This window comes from Hippopotamus amphibius, chromosome 13 (genome assembly GCF_030028045.1).
Source record: "Hippopotamus amphibius kiboko isolate mHipAmp2 chromosome 13, mHipAmp2.hap2, whole genome shotgun sequence".
Lineage (NCBI taxonomy): Eukaryota > Metazoa > Chordata > Mammalia > Artiodactyla > Hippopotamidae > Hippopotamus > Hippopotamus amphibius.
This window is the reverse complement of record NC_080198.1, coordinates 41905680-41923742: the sequence shown is the minus strand read 5'-3', so window position 1 is coordinate 41923742 and position 18063 is coordinate 41905680. Positions and strand designations below refer to the sequence as shown.

Genomic DNA, 18063 nt, shown 5'->3' with positions numbered 1-18063 from the left:
CACATTTCACGCCTTTAGCATCTCTGCATGGCAGTAACATCAAAGACTCTATCCAGGTATTGATTTTGGTCCCATCTGAGCAGGTCTCTTTTGGTGGCAGGTGATTTAGAAATTGCTTATTAACATGGGTCCTCAGCACCATCTGCTCCTTCATCAGACAGATTTTGGATTCTCTGTGGTCTCCCTATGCCGTCCCACTGCTGCACAGTGGTTGTAACCAAGTCCTGATTGGGTTGACAGTTTTGCTGCTTCTAGTGGCAGCAGCTAAGGACTGAGGCAGCCTTTGTTGCTTTCTGCTTGCTGCTTTGGGGTTTGCCTTCTTCTTTTTCTTTTTTCCCCTTTTTCAGAATGGAGGTTTTTCCAGAATGTAACTACATGTGTTGTTAGGGTTTGGGGCTTGTCTTTATATTGACATGTTAATTAAATAAAAGTCCTGTAAGGCAGATGGAATGTGTGCAGCTTTACAATGGCTAGCTGGCAGGGAGCTTTTCTTGACCAGAGTGTGTGTGCCTCACAAACGGCCCTGTGGCCTCCTCCATCCCTTCTCTGTCCTGCAGACGGGCAAGCGCATGGGCAAGGTGCTGCACAGCTCCCTGCGGAGCGTTCTACACAAGGAGGAAGGACTGGGGCCCAAGAGACAGAAAGTCGGATTCCTGGGATGATTTGCACATCAACCCCCAACTGCCGAGCTTTTGTTTTCTACTTTTTCTTTTAAGCTTAAGTTTGTATACGTTTTTCTTTATTATGTATTTAAGGCAACATTTGTACGTGTAAAATTAAAGTCTATTTTCTGGTCTGGTTTGGTATGGCTAGAGTTCTACAGCTGCAAGCCAAGATGCCATTTGGTGACCCCTCAGAGAGTCTGACCCTTGCCTAGTGAATGACAACTAAATCCACAGACGCCTGCTTCAACGCGAGAGCTCTGGTCACAGGCTTCCCCAGGGAGGCTTATCTCCTGCTGCTGGAGATCAGAACAACAATAAACACACGAGCATTAGACCTAGCAGAAAAATGGCTCAAAGGAAATGTTTATGATGTGTATATTGTCAGTCTTTCTCCCCTGTAGAGCTTTCAGAATAAGAATCACACACAAAAATGTGAATTTGCCTCGTGTATTTGGGGGCTTCTTGGTGGGGGAGATGGAGGAGGTACTCCGCTCCAGGTACAGACCCAGGGCTTCCGCCTGGCTGGTGAGCCTTCCCGAGTTTTGGGGAAGCCCAGTTCTTGCTTCTCGCCCTGCAAGAGATCCCAGCGCAGCTCCCCTAGGGTCTGGGATTTAATATCTACTTTGGTCCTTAGCCAACCTTTCTTATCACTCTTGTTTGGAACTTGCTTTGCGTTTTATGACCATTCCCTGGCGTTTGTAAGATTTCCATGTTTTATCAGCATTAAGAAGGCTGCTTTAGAGATGTTGTCATTTGATTATTCAGCCTGCCTTCTTACTCTGGGGACAGAAGGGGAGGCCATTCTCAATAGCGCCGGAAGGATCTTTCTATAAGCCTGTGTTCTACTCACAGTGCAGTGTGTTGGAATTAAGTCTATTCATGGATTGAGCAGTCTCTGTATTTTTTTTTCCAGAGGAACTGAAACTCCCCAGTCAATCTTAAAGAGAGCCCTGGGGAAGGAGCTGATTCATGAAGGAGAGTATTTCAGCCGTGGCATTTACTCTCTGCGTTTCAGTTAGGCAAATAGGGTAAGGAGTTAGGAATTTATTGCATAGTGGAAAGAACATAATGTGAGCTAAAGCCCTTGAGAACTGACTCCAGAGGTCCCGGCATGGGCATCTCCTCCCAACATGGCCAGGTATGTCCTGTGCAGAGAAGCAGCTGCCGAGACTTGGACTTGGAGCTGCTGCCCTGTTGAGAGAATAGCCTGGATTTTCTTTTTTCTTTATTTTTTTCCAGTGGTTGACCTTACAAGCACCATGACAGCACTCCCAGCAAGGCAGCAGTCAGCCTGTTTCCCTTCCCCTGTGCCAGGTTGACTGCCCGTGATGGAGCATTAACAGTGGGACTGCAGAGATGCAACCAGAATGTGAATAAAGTTTAGAAACCTTCAGTTTTGACAACTGAAGACATCAGATAGTAGAAACAGACAGATGAGGCTTTCCCAGGCCAGTTGTACAATAGCTACCCAACTCGGTCTGCTGGCTAAGCAGTTACAGTGCACATGAAAGGGAGAAGTAGATGTTAGCATCTGTCTCTACCACCCCATCCATACCTTTCCTTGAAGGCCACCCTACCTGGAAGAAGCGTACATCACAAACGAAACAAAATACCAAATGAGCAGGTGTCTCCAGGAGAGGCTTTATTAGAATTGTCTGATTATTGCAGCTCCCAGAATAAGGGATAAGAAAACTGAAGGCAGAGATTGGCAAAGATTTGGGAAAATACTGTCCTGGGGAAATCCACTGCTTCATTCAGCAGAACCAGAGCTGCCTTTCCATTAAATAAATGTCAGGGAGACGAACTAAAGTTAGCCAAAAGGCAATCAAGAGCTTGTGGGTGGGGAGGGTAAGGGTGGGCATGGAAGGAATGAAATGTTATAGAATATTCAAATTGGTTTTGTTGTTTCTGTGATTCTTTGGTCTCCCAAATTGTGTACATTCAAGCCTGCAAAACACATGAATTTAGAATATTGACAGCAGTTTGCATTTTGCTCAGTAAAGGCAGTGGTCTCATATAACTGCCAGTCGAGTGTAAATCTATGCTATTCAAAACTTTTTGGAAATAATCTGACAGTGGGTTTTAAAAGTCTTAAAAATTTCATGCCCATTGACCTAAAACTCTACTTCTGGAAATGTAACCAAAGGGGAGTAAAAACATGAAATATAAAGAAGTTCATCCCAGTATCATTGCTTGTGTGAGAATGGCAGAGCTGCAAAGGAGCCTGAAGGTGCATCCTTGGCAGGTTCGTTTACCAGAGTCCTTAGGAAAGAAAGGGACTCTGAGCTGGGATAAAGACAGGATTCTGGTCCCTTGTGTTCCCCTGAATGCTTTGGGCAGGCAGAAGAAGCCCGCACCCCTAGCTAAAGGAGAGTAGCTATTTTCTGAAAGAAACACTATACCTCCTTCCGTGCAAGGACCATACCTGAGGCAGATGTCTCATGAGGTGATACTTGTCAACCTCTGCCCCACCTTACCTCATTGGCTCCAGACCCATAACTAGGATCTGATTACAGGCCAGCCTGAGCAGGGAAATACAGTCCCTGCCATGAGAAGAAAAAGATATTCATCAAAATAATTGCAAGACCTGGCTTAGCAGGTCCCAAGGAAATAGGTGGGACTGGATCTGAGGGTGCTGGACCAGGGCCAGGGCTGGAAAGGGGGTTTAATGTCCTAGCAAGGAGGTCTGAAGTTGTCCTGATTCACTGCTGGGATAGTCCCTGAAGTTGGGCCTGGCAAGCACCTGAAGTAAGTGAGGAGGAGATAGCAGAACTGAACAAACTGAAAAAGCAACAATGCTTCTTAGATTTGTAGGAGAAGTGAAGTCACAGGGCAATCACTGCTCTGCAAATTAGACCAAACAGGCAAATCTAGAAAAATTAATACAGCTATATGAAGCTCACTTTAAATATGAGACATATAGATTAAAAGTATCAATAAATGGAGGAAGAAAGAGAAATCATGGTAACATGAATCGAAAGATAGAGTAGCTATATTAATTTCAGATAGAGGAGACTTCAGAGCAAGGAAAATTATTAAGAATAAAGTGGAACATTACATAATGATAAAGGGGTCAGTTATCAAGGAAGATATAAAAATCTATAATGTGTATATGCCTGATAGAGCATTAAAATACATGAGGTAAAAACTGATAGAACAGCAAGGAGAAATACATGAATCCACTATCATAATTGGAGACTTCACCCCTCTATCAGAAATGGACAGAAGGAGCAGGCAGGAAATTGGTAAGGACATATTTGGACTCACCAACACCATCAATCAACTGGATATAACAGACATGTAGAGACTGCTTCATCCAGCAGCAGCTGGATACACCTTCTTCTCAAGCTCACATGGAACATTCACCAAGATAGACCACATTCTGGACCGTAAAATGCACCTTAACAAATTTAATAGAACAGAAATCACAATGATCTGCTCTCAGACCACAATAGAATTAAACTAGAAATCAATTACAGAAAGATAGCCGGAAAATCCCAAAACACTTGGAGATTAAACAACACCTGGGTCAAAGAAGAAATCTCAAGTGAAATTACATATATTGAACTAAATGAATATGAAAACACAGCTTATCAAAATTTGTGGGATGTAGCAAAAGCAGTGCTTAGAAGGAAATTTATAGCCTTCAATACATATATTAGAAAAGAAAATCTAAAATCAATCATCTAGGCTTCCACTTTAGGAAACTAGAAAAAGAGGAGCAAATTAAATCCAAAGTAGGCAGAGGAAAAGAAATAATAAAAATTAGAGCAATATAAATTATCAATGAAACTGAAAGGAAATCAGTAGAAAAAGTCAATGAAATCAAAAGCTTGTTCTCTGAAAAATTCCAGAGAAGGGAGAGATCTTTAGAAGGGAGCAGTCTGTCACCAGCCATTTCCTTCCCTGGGAGCATTTGCAGATTCTGCACGTGGGCTCTATGAGGGGTGCTATGGGGGAAAAAAGAGAAATCAGCAAAACTTAACTAGTGAGTTTGTGCAGGGCTAGTGTGATTATTTGGAAAATTCAGGATCCCTAAATGCACAACTGTGTTTATACTTATTGAATTTTAAGGCCATTCGTGGAGGGGTGGTGCGACAGGTGTCAGAAAGGCTGACGGAAATCTATAGTATCCTACAAAACTAATCAGAGTTTCTCTTTCTTCCTGTGTGAGCTATTACAGCTGAAGACATTGGGTAAGTGCAAAACTTGGCCGCACACACCCAGTTTACTCTTCCCAAATTTACAAGTCAGATCATTTACTGTCTCAGCCCTGGAGGGGAAGGAGTAAAGCAGTAGACAGAGGCCATGGAGCCCTGAGGGCTGTGCAGCTTCTCACATCAGTCCTCCTCCTTTCCTGCACCTTGTGCACGTGGCCTGGCTGCCTCACACACAGGATCTCCACGTGCTCCTTACAAGAATCGCATTATGTAGGCAGGGTAGAGATTCTTGCCCTATTTTATGAAAGAGGAATCTGGGTCTTGAATAACTTGCCCCGGAAGACACAAGCGCTAGGTGTCTGAGCTCCATTTGGAATCCAGGACTCCCAGTTCTATTTCCACTGGGATGCTGCTGACCTGTAGGGACAAAACAACAAGGAGGGGCCCCATGGAGCTAAGAACTTGGCTACGTGGGGCACTGCCTCCCCCAGCATTGTGTGCCCCAGGGCCTGGCACGCAGGGGCAGAAGCAGTACTTGTCAAATGAGTGACAGCACCAGGCCAACAAGGTTCAAAAAGGAGCAAATGACTTTCCAGTGAAGGTCACTGAGACCACGGTAATAGGCCGTTTGTCTCTGGTTTTGACTAAGGGCCGAGACTACCCTTGCGATATTCTTGGAGATGTGCACCCTGGATGGTCTTACCTTTGAAGAGACTGTGGAAAGTTCTCTGCTCCATAGGCGGGCCACGTTCTGTTGATACAGTGCCAGTGGCGCTAAAAGGAAACATCTGTGCAGGGAGGAGGGGGTGGGGGATGATGCCGTGTTCGGCCAGAAGTTTTCATGTTGTTTGGGTCGACGTGGGCGGGGTAGCCAGAGCTTGTTTTGTATAACTCAGACTTCCAACGGCTTTGAAGAGGGAGAAAAAAACCCACTTGAAAACTGAAATGTGCCTTTTAGAGCTCTCCAGATTTTTCTGTCTCTGGCTTTATTCTCGGGATGATTCTTTGTGCAGGGAAACTGATGTGAAAAGACCCTCAGCGTAAGACACCCTGAGGGTGGTGTGTTAGTGCACAGACCTTTCCCTGAGGGCGCGTCATCTGTGAACATGAACCCAGCATTGTCCTGCTAGCTGAAACCACCCCCACCTGCCACCCTACCGGCTGGTAGAGGCCTGGGGGACAGTGCCACCAGAAGATCTTTTATCCTGGGACAATGAAGTCCATAGACCCCACCAGGGCTGTTGGTGAGTCCACTGCAGGTGGCTGCAGCGGTGCTTCCCACCTGGCAGCTGGGGGTGGACAAGAGGACTGGCGGGTTTAATGGCCATAAGCTCAACACTGGCAGCAAATGAGGCATGGTGGTTACAAAGAGGTGGTTTTCTGAATAGCGTGTCCATTCCGACCACAGGAGGCACAGGCCCCTGCTCACGGCAGGCCCCTTGAGAACATGCACACCACAGTGAGGACCGTGGCAAGCAGAAATCTATCCAAAGGTGATTTTTGAAAGACAAAAAAAAGTCCAGGAGCCATATCTTAGACGAAAAGTTGGGGAAGGAACACGGAGAGGAGACAATCCAAGAGGGACAGGAAAGCCAGCTGCAAACATTTGCTGGCCTCTTAAATGACTGCTCCAGAGGCCAGTGCCAGGGACCACAGGGTGATGCTTCAGAGGCCTGCCTGCCTCACCGCAGGGGGACTTTGACAAGCTGAGTGTCTAATGATGGAACCAGCTACTTTGCAGAGTAATGAGCTGCTTGTCTCAGGAAGGATTTAAGCAAGCACATGGAGACGTCTGACAGGGTCAATGGAAAAGGAAATCCCATATTGAGGGGTGGTTAGACCAGACGGCCTCTTCCAATCTGCCTTTTAGCTCAAAGTTTGAGGGATGGTGGGCCACTTGCCTTTGTTGAGGCCCATCGCAGACCCACTGGCACAGAGGGCCCCTCACGTTGCACTCCCAGGGCCTCACACAGGCCCGGGCACACTGTGGAGTCAATGAGGGACTGACAGGGTGAGAACAGTTCCATGCAGGTCCTGACACAGCCTGGCTCCTGTGTGGCTTCTGTGGGATAAGACCCAGTGCCGGGGGGTTCCAGGTTTCTGAATGGCCACAGCAGACCTCCTCTGGGACCTCCTCCCAGCATAGCCAGGGCACACCCTCAACAATCAGGCCTGTCCCGGCTCATACTTGGAAACAAACTCCTCCCATTTCCTGGCTGCCAAAGTGCTGAGGTGAGAAAATCAGGAAAGCAATGGAGTTTTAAAAAGACGAAGCGAATCGTCATTTTCTCTTGCCATGTGCTACTCACCCAAAATTCCAGGAAGCAAGGCTCTCTGCCTGTTAGGTTGCATAATCTTCCGCCTTAAACCATCCCACTGAGGGCCCGGCTGTGAATACAAAACTACCCCCTACTCTGAGAATGTGAGGGATGGCCCCTGACAGAAAGGGCCGCAGAGAGCGCCTGCTTCCTGCCCCAGGCTCCTGCCCCTGGGGACCACAGGGTGGGGCCCGTCTGGCTGGGCTGCAGGCACATCCCTCCCCAAATCAGTTGGGGCAAGGCAGGATCCCTGGAAGAAAAGCCCGAGTTACACAGCACTGCATTTTCTTTTGGAACAATCTAAAGCTCACAGAAAATTTGCAACTACAATACAAAGAATATTTTTCCCCTGAGCCTTTTTCAAGTGAGCTGTTGACCTAATGCCCTATCACTGTCTCGTGCTTTAGTGCATGTTTCCGAATGACAAGACCACGCTCTTCCGTAATCACAGCACACCATCCAAACTGGACAGTCACATTCAAGGGGTTACATCCCTGCCACGTGCTCCTCAGACCCTTCAAGTTCCTCCAGTTGTCCCAATGGCGTCCATGAGAGCAGAAGGGTCTGGTCCAAAACACGTTGCATTCATTGTTCTGTGCCTGCCATCTCCTTCCGTCTGAAACAGTCCCTCAGACATGTCCTGGACAGTTTTGAAGATTGCTGGGCAGTGGTTTTGTAGAAAGCCCCTAGTTGGGCTTGTGTGGTGTTTCCTCGGCAAGAGTGTCACGGAAGTGATGCTGCGTTCTCCTCACCGCAGCCCTCCAGGCGTTCAGGTGTTGCAGGTTCTCCATCTGGCCCATTAATGACGATGCTTACTTTGGTCACTTCATTAAAGTGACGTCTTCCAGACTTCTCCACTGCTAGGTGACTCTTTCCTCTTTTGTACTTAATAAATATTGTGTGGGCAAGTAATCTGAGACAATGAAAATACCCCACTGCTCATCAGACTTTCAGTGTATTTGATTATTTCTTTGTGTGTGCTCATGGTTTCCTGTTTTACTGGTACTGTCACTATTTAGATGTGCAAACTGTCCTTTCTTTTCACCCTAAGAAGCTCCTTCAAGCTGGCTCTGTGTCCTGGCATGTTCCCATCCTTCTTTAAACACTTCCTTGCTTTCTGGCAAAACAACTTGTTCTGGGCATATTTTCTGCTTTTCCTGCCCTAGCCCTGGAATCAGCCATCTCTCCAAGGTGCTCTGGTTCCTTTTAGTGGAAAGCTGTATGTATTATAGAAGCCGGACTTGGATGCCAGGCCCGCTCCAGGCTTTGGAGGCATTGCTGCTCCACCCAGACAGCTGGGGGACGATGCACACACACGTTTCCATCGACATTTATAGATTCCTCTCTGTGTCAAAGTCCACAATTGCACACAGATAGCTCCAATTTTAATCCTACACCATAGGATTCATTCCAATTTTCTTTCTGTATTTGTATCTCCCTTTCCTGACAATGAGACACCTGGCTCCCATGGTCTTTAATAAATGCACTTATTCAGTGGGTGCCCCTGTATGTAACCACTCTTTCACCTCTGCCACCACCCGCTCTTCCACGTGGACCACCTCTTCTCCTTGCTTGGACTCCAGTACTCCACGTAGGACCTCTCCTCCCCCAGGGGTGCCCCCCACCACCCTGCTGGGCCCTGACACCTGACACCAGGCTACTCCTCACGGGGACATTGTTTTCTCTCCACTCCATCTCTGACACCACTCTGGGGCACCATGGCTGCCCCTCTCCCACCACGGTCAGTCACCTCTGCTTCAGGATAGGATGGTTGAGAAACAGAAAGTGAAAAAAGGAGAGGACTCCCTTGTATTTTTAATCAAAGATACATCAATTGCATAGAGACAGAACCACAGGAGAATCACAGCAAACATTCTAGATAATCCGGCAGCCAGCCCCAGCTCACGCTGTAAGGAGACATTGCAGTGTGACTGTTCCGGAGTCACCCCACTTGGGGTCACATACTGGTGCTGCCCCTAACAGCGAGGTAGTTTGGGTTCCCTTGGGTAGCCTCCATTTCCTCAAACTGTAAAATTCCCTCATTTTGCTGGGGTGAGGCCTCCCTGCAGCCAGGGAAAAGTATGACCCAGCATCTGCCCAAGGTAGCTGCTCAGCAGATGTGAGCTATGACAACTAGCATGTATTTTTCAGAATCCTAGAAAATATTGACTCTGTTTCAGAAGGCGGGGCCCAGATGCTGGGTGGGTGTTCCCTGGGCAGCGAGCCTCTGTAGCTCCCAGGGCTTCCTCCTTTTGCAGGCTTTTTTTTGTTTGTTTTTTGGCACTCCTGCAGCCAACTCTGGGAGGGTTTTCTGGACAGAGGTTCTCGTGCTGCTGCCTTAAGACGTGCAGCCCAGGCCGCAGCTGCCAGTGCTCTCTGACCCAGGCCCACCGCAGGCAGCCGCAGCAGCAGCATGGAGCTCCGGGGGCCCTACTTGCTCCTCTGCCTCTTTTCCCTCCTGACCCAGGTCACTGCTGAGGCACCTACCTCCAACGTCAAGAAGGCTGCAAATGCCAAGAAAGGTAAGGAGGGGGGTGGGGTCCCTCCGGGTGGGGTCCCTCCCCATTGTCCACGGAGCTGGTCACCCTCACCTTTGCTGGTCCTCACGCTCCTTCCCTCCCTTCAGTGAAGTATCCCTTGGGACCTGGGAGAGTCCTCCAGCAGCAGGGGCAGTTGTCAGAACGGTAAGGAGTCCCTGGCTCTTAGAATGGGAAAGACTCTTCCAGATCACCTAAACTGACGTCCACTCCTCCCCCAGCACCCCAAATTTTAAAGGAATCAAACTTTGGCTTGGGCAGTCTGGAGATGTCCAGCTCTCATCAGGAGTGTTTACAGGCTTTGCTTTGTCATCACCAAATCTCAGGTCTCTCAATTGTAAAATAGGGACTGTGGCATTTGCTCAAACTCCAGTTATGAGGATATAATGATAGAAAACATGTAAAGTATCTGGAACATAGGATATACTTGATGCACAGGGGGGAGGGGCGGGGACAAGTTAATTCTTAGTTCTGTAGTGTATCACAGCCTTAAGGAAATAAAAATGTTCAAACCCAAACTGGGACAGTGGAGGCAGCTTTGCTCTCCCTCTGTTGCCTCTGGGTTTGGGGTGTCCTTGGGTTGCCTTGGCCTCAGCAAGGCCTGCCCTTGGAGCCCTGCCTGCAGTGAGGTCACCCCGGGCTGTGTTGAGACAACATTAGTGAAATGCTATGGCAATGAACCGGGCTGTCACCCCCTACAGGGCTCCACGGCGAGGAGAGAGAGTTCCAGGGGATGAGAGTGCTGATTTAGGCAGAGAAATAGGTGGCTGGGGCCAAAAGCACAGAAAAGACAAGGCAGGGGGGCATGGGCTGCCCTCAGGCCCCTCTCTGAGCCTCTTCTGTAAATGGACAGCTGCCCATTGGTCACAGATGATGTACATAAGGGCCCATTAGGACCAGGGAGACCCACAGGCCTGCTACACAGAATGGGCGGATCTAGGTGCTGATAGGAAATAATCCCCAAGGTTCAGTTTATAAAGTAAGCAACACAAAGTCCAAGACAGAATGGATGCTACTGACATTGGTTTTGAGAAAGGGATTTATATAAAAGCATACATTTACTTGTATATGCATAGAATTTCCTGGAAGGATCCACAAGAGTTAGTAACAGTGATTACCTCTGGGAAGAGAAACTAGGGAGCTAAGGGAAGACTTGATTGGGAAGGAGACTTTGATGTTTTGAACTCTTTGAGTTTTTAAAATTATTTGGCTATTATTACCTTTGACAAAATGTTCATTAAAAAAAGAAGACTTATAGCATGAATGGTGTGTCCACGAACATCAGCTAAAATTGCCACCAGGATGTTCTTTGTAAAGCGTACAGTTTCAAAGGCAAATAACAGAATTTTTGAATGTGGAAAATACTTGCTAGTTTCTCAAGTTTACCAAAGATTTAGCATGTATTTATTTAATCATGTAAATCATGTATTTGATCATATGGACAAGAAGGTCAAACCAGACAATACCCTGGTCCTCTCCAACTGTCACACTTGAACCCTAGCTCCATGGGGTCTCCATGGGGTCCAGGGCTCTGAAGGCCAACAGAACATCAGACAGAGCAAGAGTAGAGTGTCCTGTCCATCCCTGCCCCTCGCTAAAACCCACTGAAGCTAGGCTTTTCTTCCTTCCACCTGTTGCCCACCTACACAACACATGCTGACAGAGCTCTTTCTCTATGTAGGGGCCAGTATATGTGCTGAACACTAGCAGACGATCAGCGTCCCTGCTCTTAAGAATCAGTTTGAGCACCATGGTGGTTCTCACTCAGGCATCAATCAGTATCATCTGGGAAATACATTAAAATACAGGAACCTTGGACCCACCCCCGGAAATACTGGACTGGGGGTCTGGGGTGGCCCCCAGCATCTGCCTTTCTCACCAGTCTCCAGAGATTCCTGGGAGCAGCCAGGAGTGGGAATCAAAGGAACAACCTAGTCATAGAGGCCGGTGCATGAAAGAGGGAGAGGGTGTCTGGAGGAGAGGCAGTCATGCCCAAGGAGACCCCTCAGTGCCTGCCAAGGGGTGGAGACCAAGTTGGCAAGATGGATGAGGGGATGAAAGGACAGCATGTGCTACGCCCCCATGCTGGCCCCCAGGGTGGGGTGAGAAGGGGGAGAGCCCAGGCTGCTTCTGGGAGCTCATCTGCTCCGGTTGTGGAGTGTGGCCTGAGCCAGCTGTGTGGGGGTGAGCCAGAGGTGAGGCAGGGAGGGCTTGGCGGCTGGAGCTCCAGGGGTCACCTTGTCACACCTGGCAGAGGAGTTCAGGTGGGAAGGACGGCCTCATAGGGGGTTACAGACCCTTAGAACAGGGACCTGGGGACCTGAGGGCATCCATTTCGATAACATGCATCTGGCAGCTGAGGCTCGGAGACAGCAAGAGGCAGCACAAGGGCTCTGCCTACTAGCCCAGAGCTATAGAAACGCCCAACTCCCACAGCTTCTTCAGTGGAGTTCTGTTAGCACCGTGCTCCTTTCCAGTCCCTGGAGGGCCCCTTGTATGCCTGGACACCTTGGTGCAAATCACGAAAGGTCACCCCTCCGAGCTGACAAATTATAGAAGAGCATCCCTTTCTCTGGTCTGGTCAAACAGCACCGTCAGGGCAAGGCTTAGGGGCTGGACATGGGCTCCCACCTGTCCCCTCAGCTGAGTGCCCTTGTGTGGTACCCAACTTCCACAACGTTACACAGTGCCCTGTGCTGTGCATCACGGGACTGGGTACAGAGCTGCTGTGACCCGCGGAGGCAGAGGCCCACTGTGAGGCTCATATAACCCAGTCAGGTTCCTTACCAACCCCAAACACTCCCTTTTTTGCCTTGCTCATCTGGGTGTTGATTTCCTCATGTTTAGTAAGTTACATCATGAATTTCTATATATGCCAGTATGTTTCTTGCTCACATGTTTCCTGTGATTCCCCTGCAAAGGAATCTGGGGTGGACAAAGGTCTGACTTCACCCCTCATACTGTGGACTTTATGCAGGCACAGCGAAATGGCCCATGGAAGCGCTTCCCCACCCTCTACCCAAACTGAGCTGAGCCCTTCCTGAAGCTCCTGGGATTTCAAAAAGATGGGGGTCCACCCACTGATCTCTCAACTTACACACAAAGAGAAAGACATTTCCCATCTGCCTCTCAAGCATAGCTGGTTCCTAATGGGCTTTCGTGCTCAGCAAGGCTCACGTTAGGAACCCGCTGGCATCACGGAGGTGGGGAGAACAAGCTTGGAGCCGTGCGGACTTGGGTCCGGGCTGCTGGCTCTGCCTATTCAGAGTTGCTTCAGTCTGGCCTCAGTTTCCTGTCTGTGAACCGGTGGTGGTACAGAAGAGACACATTACCCACGTCGCAGGGCTGAGAGTGAGCCCAGCGCTGGTCACATGCTTTCTCTCTCTTCGTCTTTAGTCTTCTTCAGAGCCCTCGGAGGTGGGGCTATTATCACCCCACTTTACAGATGAGGACAGTGGATGCAGAGAGACTGTGGAACTTGCCTAGGTCACCCACATGGGTGCGACCTCAGAGCCCGTACACATGTTCACCTGTGCTGCCGCACACAGCCCCAGGCCGGAGCGCCTGACCTGCTGGTCTGTGTCTTGTTCCTCCAGCCTGGGGAAGTGAATCTGGGAGATCTCAAGGGCCCCTGGCCCTGCTTCCTCTGCTCTGTTCTCCTCTAGAGCTGGGAGGATGGTTGGGTGTCACTTAAGGTGCTGCCTGCACCCGCCATCCTGCCCCTGCACCTCCCAACCGCATCCAATCCCAGCAACTCTCCTAAACAATGCAGTCAGGTCTCACTTTAGCAAGAGCACGCGAAGGATGGTCCCCCACCCGGCAGAAGGAAAATCACGAGCAATCACTTCGACTAGCACGGTCAGGGTCAGGGGGAAAGAGAGAGAGTATGCCAAGACATCAAGGTTGAGGGGAGTCACTTCCCCTGTCCCCTTGCAGCTGACAGCAGCCCACCCCTTCCAGTCCCTGCCCCGCTCCAATCCCTGCTGCCTTCCTCACGGGTTTGTGATTGTCCCCACTTCCTTCTGACTTCATCCTAGATGCCGTGAACCCGAAGATGCTTGAGGAGCTCAAGACCCAGCTGGACACCCTGGCCCAGGAGGTGGCCCTGCTGAAGGAGCAGCAGGCCCTGCAGACGGGTGAGTACACATGGCGGCCTCTCCAGGCAGCGGTACCTCAGCCAGAGGGGCTCAGGCCAGCAGCCAGCAATCCATCTGTAGCCTCAAGCCAGTCCCAGTGCCCTGGCTGGCTCCTGTAGTCCGGGGCACCAGATTCAAGGAGCTGCCTTCCCAGCCTGCTTCCTCTCAGGAAGATCCCCTGATGTGTAGAAGCAGCAACATCCCCAAAAGACAACAAGCTCTCCCACAAGAATCCATTACCACCCAATGGAAGCGGGAGCCCTGGAGCGCTCTGTGGAGCAGAGGCAACCCTGATGAATCACCAGGAGGCCTCCGCTCAGCCAGCCCCCACAGCCCTAAACGGCGTGAGCCTCATTCCCTGTGTCGGCAGCTTTGCTGATGCTGTCACTCTTAATCATCACCATTATGCTGAGGCAGGATCTATCATCCCTATTTGAAAGAGAGGAACTGAGGCATAGAGAGGTCCTGATTTTGCCACACTCATCTGGCTGGTTAGTGCAGATTAAGATGGGAATGGAAGCAGTCTGCCTGGTGCGTGCCGGGTGTGAGGAAAGGTGGCTTTGGTCTTCCCGGCCCTGCATGAACCAGCTAAGCCAGGATGGACAAAATACACAGCTGCAGAGCCAGGTGACATAGCTCGCAGCCACCTGCCCCAGCACTTGGCCAACCTGTTCCCTTTCTCTCCACCAAGTTCCTTTCATATTGTCTCTATTTTCCACACATCTCAGACTCACCTACTCCTTTGTGACCTTGCCCCGAAGAACACAGAATATGGACTAACAATAATACTTAACACACGGGGAATGTTTAAAATGAGTACAGTGCTGTTTGCCGCCTCAGTTTCCTCATCTGTAAAGTGGAAGGGCTGGGGGTGGACTTGCAGGGCAACCTCTAAGGTCTCATGTCTAAGCTTTGTGCATGTGCAAAGACCATGCAACCCAGAGGCCACCTGCCTCCTGAGGTGGGTGATGCGGTGGGGACCTCCCTGTGCAAAGTCCATGGCATACGGAGATCCAAACACCCCCTCCATGTCTGCTGATTCCCAGGAAGTTCATGGGCTCCTGGCCTCCTTGCGGACCTTCTCCCTCTCATCACCCTCTCCTTTACTACCACAACCTGCAAATCGCCTTGTCAATAACCCCACACAAAACATTCCTGAACTCTGCTGACCTAGCCAAAGAGTTGAGAGAATCAGAGGTTAGGGGAGAAAGCCTCTCCTCCCACCATCTCTCCCTTCCCTCCCCCAGTCAGCAAACACACATGAAGTCCCCACCCAGCAAGCCTTCTGCCAGGCACAAGGAGGCACAGGGGACCCACCTGGGGCCCTGCTCTGGGAGCCTCAATATATTCATGGAATCAGTGTATTCACTGGGACACTTAAGGCACACGTAGGAAGATAAAGAGGGATTCCAAGCAGAGGGCACGGTAGGAGCAAAGCTGTGGAGGGCCAGCATGAAGCAAGAGATCATGAATAGGCCAGGCAGACAAAATGTCAGTCACGATGGTAAGGCACTGAGAACTAACACTTACTGAGGACTGACTGTGTTCGACGGAGTGTTGCAGGTGGGGTTCCCAGGAAGCGTCCCTGAGGTGGAGTTTAGCCTGCAGGAGGTTTATTAGGGAGCACCCCCAGGATCAGCACCTGGGGAAGGGAAAAGACAGAAGGACGCAGGCGTGAGCAGAGTGCCCTGCGTCTCAACAAAAGCCTCAGCCGACTGCAGACGGAGCCCTGACAACGGGAGGGTCCTTCAGAGCTGTCCTGAGTTGGGGCAAGAGGGGTCATTGGGTGTAGGCTGCTCTGGGAAGGGGGGGCAAGGGGCCTGTCTTCCGCTGATGCAATCCCCAAAGGGGGCTGAGAGCTAAGGGCTGTCTCCCAGCAGCTGCGGTAGCCGGTCCTTCACCCCAAGGGGATCTAGGCGGTGTGTCACAGTGTCCCCAGCAGGAAGGAAAGGCAGTGTGGGGCCAGGCTGGGAAGGGCAACGAAGCCCAGCTAGGATGAGCTGCAGGACAGCACGCGGTAGGGCTGGCTGACTTGGAATGGCGTCTGTGAGTAGAGACACCTCTGTGATGCTTCAGGCCTGGAGTTTAGAGTTCCGGGAGTGTCAGGTGCTCACTGGGACACGGAGATGTGTGTTCAGTGACAGCAACTGAGTGAGCGGGTGAATGAGTGAGGGGATGGGGTGGGATGGAGTGCAGATCCACCCCTAACCTTTTTGGGGTTAGCAGCAAGAGGACAAATACACGCATATACCCCAACCGCCTAAACACTTAAGTTACAAACCCAGCTGAAGAACAAACTGCTGGGACGTCCCCGGTGGTCCAGGGGTTAAAACTCCGTGCTCCCAATGCAGGGGGCCTGGGTTCGATCCCTGGTCAGGGAACGAGATCCCTCATGCCACAACGAAGAGCCCACATGCTGCAACTAAGACCTGGTACAGCCAAATAAATATTAAAAACAAAAAAACAAATTTAGTAAAAACATTCTATGCTTCTAACTTGTCCAAATATGTACCTTTATCACAACCTTTGAGGTCAGATTCAAATTTAGACTTCTTGGACTCCTCAGAGCTCCACGCCTGAGAGAGCTAGCCCCTGGCCCACCACCTGGGCCATCTCTTCTGTCCCAGGGGCTTGCCCATCTCAGCTCCGTCCTCCCAGTCGCCACCCCAACCAGCCATCAGGAGCACTGACCCCAGCCTCCGAGCTAAAAGGCCCCTTCAGAATTATCCTGCCTAGGGGAGAGATGACCCTCCCTCATCCCCTGGGCACTGGATGGGGCACACAGGAGAGGGGTGTGACCTTGAGGGAGGGGCCGTCTGCAGCTGAGGGGGGTGACCTCACTCCCAGCAGCAGGGACTCCACCACCTCTTGAATGCGGATCTGAGATGCGCATCAGTGCCCACCACAGCACAGCCCTCTGGCCTGGGTCTGGAGCCCGTCCAGGGCAGATAGGATGGACAGAGATGGGATGGAGGATGGTATGCGGGCCCCTAGCAGTTGGCTCTTGGCTCAGGAACTGCAGACCTTGGGTGACGGCCATTTCTCCCCCTCCCAGTCTGCCTAAAGGGTACCAAGGTGCACATGAAATGCTTTCTGGCCTTCGTCCAGGCGAAGACCTTCCATGAGGCGAGTGAGGACTGCATCTCGCGCGGGGGCACCCTGGGCACCCCGCAGACGGGCTCCGAGAACGACGCCCTGTACGAGTACCTGCGCCAGAGCGTGGGCAGCGAGGCTGAGGTCTGGCTGGGCTTCAACGACATGGCAGCCGAGGGCTCCTGGGTGGACATGACCGGCGGTCACATCGCCTACAAGAACTGGGAGACGGAGATCACCGCGCAGCCCGACGGCGGCAAGGTCGAGAACTGCGCCGCCCTGGCCGGTGCGGCCAACGGCAAGTGGTTCGACAAGCGCTGCCGGGACAAGCTGCCCTACGTCTGCCAGTTCGCCATCGTCTAGAGAGCCGGGAGGGGCGGGGCCGGGCCGGGGAGGGTGGGATCGTGAGCCCCAGGAGAGGGGCCGTGGGATCTTCCCGCCCCGCATTCCCACCGCCGTGCGCTGGGAGCCTCCCTTTGCAAATAAAGTGGGTGAAGCTTTGCGGAGAGTGGCTGCGGTCTGTGCCGGGTCCGAGGGATGGGGAGAGTCCAGGAACCTGGCCGGGAGCCCAGGGAGAGGTCGCTTAGAAGGAGGCGAGCAGGGAGGTGGTGAAGAATGGCGAGCTGGAAGCAAAGAGGAGGGGGAGGAGGAAAAGAGTAGGGCGGACGAGGGAACCCCTGACTGCGGCTGCCTTTTCTTAATTAAACAACTTTATATTTCATTTGCTTTCGCACTTACAGAAAAGTTGCAAGAATTCCCGTATTCCTTTCATCCAGATTCCACAAACATTAATATTTTCCCATATTTGCTTATCCTTTTATTTTTTCCTGAACCGTTTGACAGTGAATTGCAGACGTGATGCCCCTTTACCCCTAAATACTTCAATGTGTTTCCTGAAAGCATAGGCGTTTTCTCACGGAAGCCCAGCACTGTTATCAAGGTTGGGAAATGAACACTGATACAATATTGTTATCTAAATTACAGGCCTTGTTCAGATTCCAGGCTTCTTATTGTAGACTCTACTTCCATGTATTGGAATCCAGCATCCCCTCCACAACTCCAGAGGAGGAGGGACACCCCTACCCAACCCCCTCCTGTGGTGATTCATTTCTGGGGTGAAGTGACATGCTGAATCCTGTTGAGGTGAGAGCACA

General features: G+C 50.7%; 2 protein-coding genes across 2 annotated transcripts in view; both read left to right on the top strand.

Annotated features, from left to right (window-relative positions):
- EXOSC7 (exosome component 7) overlaps window positions 1–798 on the top strand; it is a 29816-nt gene extending 29018 nt beyond the window's left edge. The window contains exon 8 of the mRNA XM_057705507.1: window positions 558–798. Coding sequence (XP_057561490.1) covers window positions 558–662 — 105 coding nt within the window. The 3' untranslated portion in view covers window positions 663–798. The remainder of the gene's footprint in view (window positions 1–557) is intronic.
- An 8606-nt stretch (window positions 799–9404) lies between these two features.
- On the top strand, window positions 9405–17626 carry CLEC3B (C-type lectin domain family 3 member B). Its single transcript, XM_057705994.1, has 3 exons — window positions 9405–9665; window positions 13718–13816; window positions 16872–17626. The coding sequence occupies exons 1-3, from the start codon at window positions 9557–9559 to the stop codon at window positions 17270–17272; spliced, it is 609 nt and encodes a 202-aa protein (XP_057561977.1). The 5' UTR covers window positions 9405–9556; the 3' UTR covers window positions 17273–17626.
- Window positions 17627–18063: the final 437 nt, after the last annotated feature.

Coding starts and splice junctions, on each gene's coding strand:
- CLEC3B (XM_057705994.1), top strand. CDS start 9,557: ATGGAGCTCCGGGGGCCCTACTTGCTCCTCTGCCTCTTTTCCCTCCTG. Junction 9,666..13,717: donor GGCTGCAAATGCCAAGAAAG/GTAAGGAGGGGG, acceptor ACTTCATCCTAG/ATGCCGTGAACCCGAAGATG. Junction 13,817..16,871: donor GCAGCAGGCCCTGCAGACGG/GTGAGTACACAT, acceptor TCCCCCTCCCAG/TCTGCCTAAAGGGTACCAAG.